Here is a 1,225-nt window from a genome sequence, read left to right on the forward strand (position 1 = left end):
CCCCCCCACCTGCCACAGCCCCTGCCCAAGGCCCCCCCTGGATGCAGCCCCCCAGCCCCCACCTGATCTTCCTGCCCCCCTCGGCGATCTTCGTCCTGTTGAGCTGCCCGGCTTTCTGCACCTCCTGGGGGGGGGCAGGGTCAGCACTGGCCCCCCGCCCCCCCCGGCTCCCCCTGGCCCCCAGCTCACCGTGGGCAGGTCGGGGGCCCGAGGGGGCTGCGGGCTGCTGGCTCCATCCTCCAGGCGGTGCTGGCAGAGGGTCTGGTGGCGGGTGTCCTGTGGGGGACACGGTCAGGGGGGGGCACAGCCCCAAATCCCCCCCCCCGGTGCCCCCCAGCTCCCTCCAGCATCCCCAATCCACTCCCATTTCCGATGTCCCTGACCCTCCCCCCCCCAGCCTCCCCACCCCATGGTGTCCCCCCCCAGACCCCCCCAGGGACCGGACCCCCCCCATAGCAATTAGCGCTGGGACTAATTGCCAGCTGCCCAGTGGGGCTGTGCCAGGGCCGGGGGGGGGGCATTGGGGAGGATCTGGGGGGCATGGGGGGATATCAAGGGCATTTCGGGGACATGGGGGGACAGAGGGGGATGTTGGGGGGTAGGGGGGAAACATGAGGGTGTAGGGGTGCCAGAGGGAAGGGGGTGCGGGGGCGGGCAGCGCCCCCGGCTCCCCCGTGCCCACCGCCTGGCGGTGCCGCCGGGGGGGTTTCCAGGAGGCCCTGCCCGTGTGGGGGTTGTAGAAGAAGCAGCGCCCGGTGGCGGGGTCCCGGTGACGCTCCCAGGCCCCCAAAACCTGGAGGGGGGGGCCGGCCGGCGCAGGGGGCTCGGCCTGGACCCCCACCCGCTGCAGCTCCTCCAGGTTGCTGTAGATCGGGGGGGTCCCCATGCTGGCTCCAGGGGGGGGCACCTGGGGGCACAGACCCTCGCTGAGGGGGGGGGCACACGGGCAATGGCCGGCGCAGTGTCCCATGCAGTGACCCCCCCCCGGGGGCCCTGCCCCAGGCAGTGCCTCCCCCACGCACTGCCCCATGCAGTGCCCCCCAGCTCCCGCTCCATGCAGGGCCCCTGCCCCACGCAGTGCCCCACACAGTGCCCCACACAGTGCCCACAGCCCCATGCAGTGCCCYGTGCAGTGCCCCACGTATGCAGTGACCCCAGCTCCTGCCCCACACAGTGCTCCTGCCCCACACAGTGCCCACAGCCCCATGCAGTGCCCTGTGCAGTG

At 73.0% G+C, this 1,225-nt stretch overlaps 1 protein-coding gene across 1 annotated transcript in view; it reads right to left on the reverse strand.

The window, feature by feature from the left end:
* The window catches only part of LOC146585046 (rho GTPase-activating protein 9-like), a gene marked incomplete at its 3' end in the record, with an annotated part of 5,490 nt that overhangs the window by 1,901 nt on the left and 2,364 nt on the right, over window positions 1–1,225 (reverse strand). Inside the window, exons 2-4 of the mRNA XM_085323640.1 lie at window positions 480–907; window positions 190–289; window positions 63–124 (exon numbers count right to left, since the gene is read on the reverse strand). Coding sequence (XP_085179766.1) covers window positions 63–124; window positions 190–289; window positions 480–907 — 590 coding nt within the window. The remainder of the gene's footprint in view (window positions 1–62; window positions 125–189; window positions 290–479; window positions 908–1,225) is intronic.

Source organism: Rhea americana, unplaced genomic scaffold, assembly GCF_003343005.1.
Source record: "Rhea americana isolate MKP2758 unplaced genomic scaffold, rheAme1 scaffold_851, whole genome shotgun sequence".
Lineage (NCBI taxonomy): Eukaryota > Metazoa > Chordata > Aves > Rheiformes > Rheidae > Rhea > Rhea americana.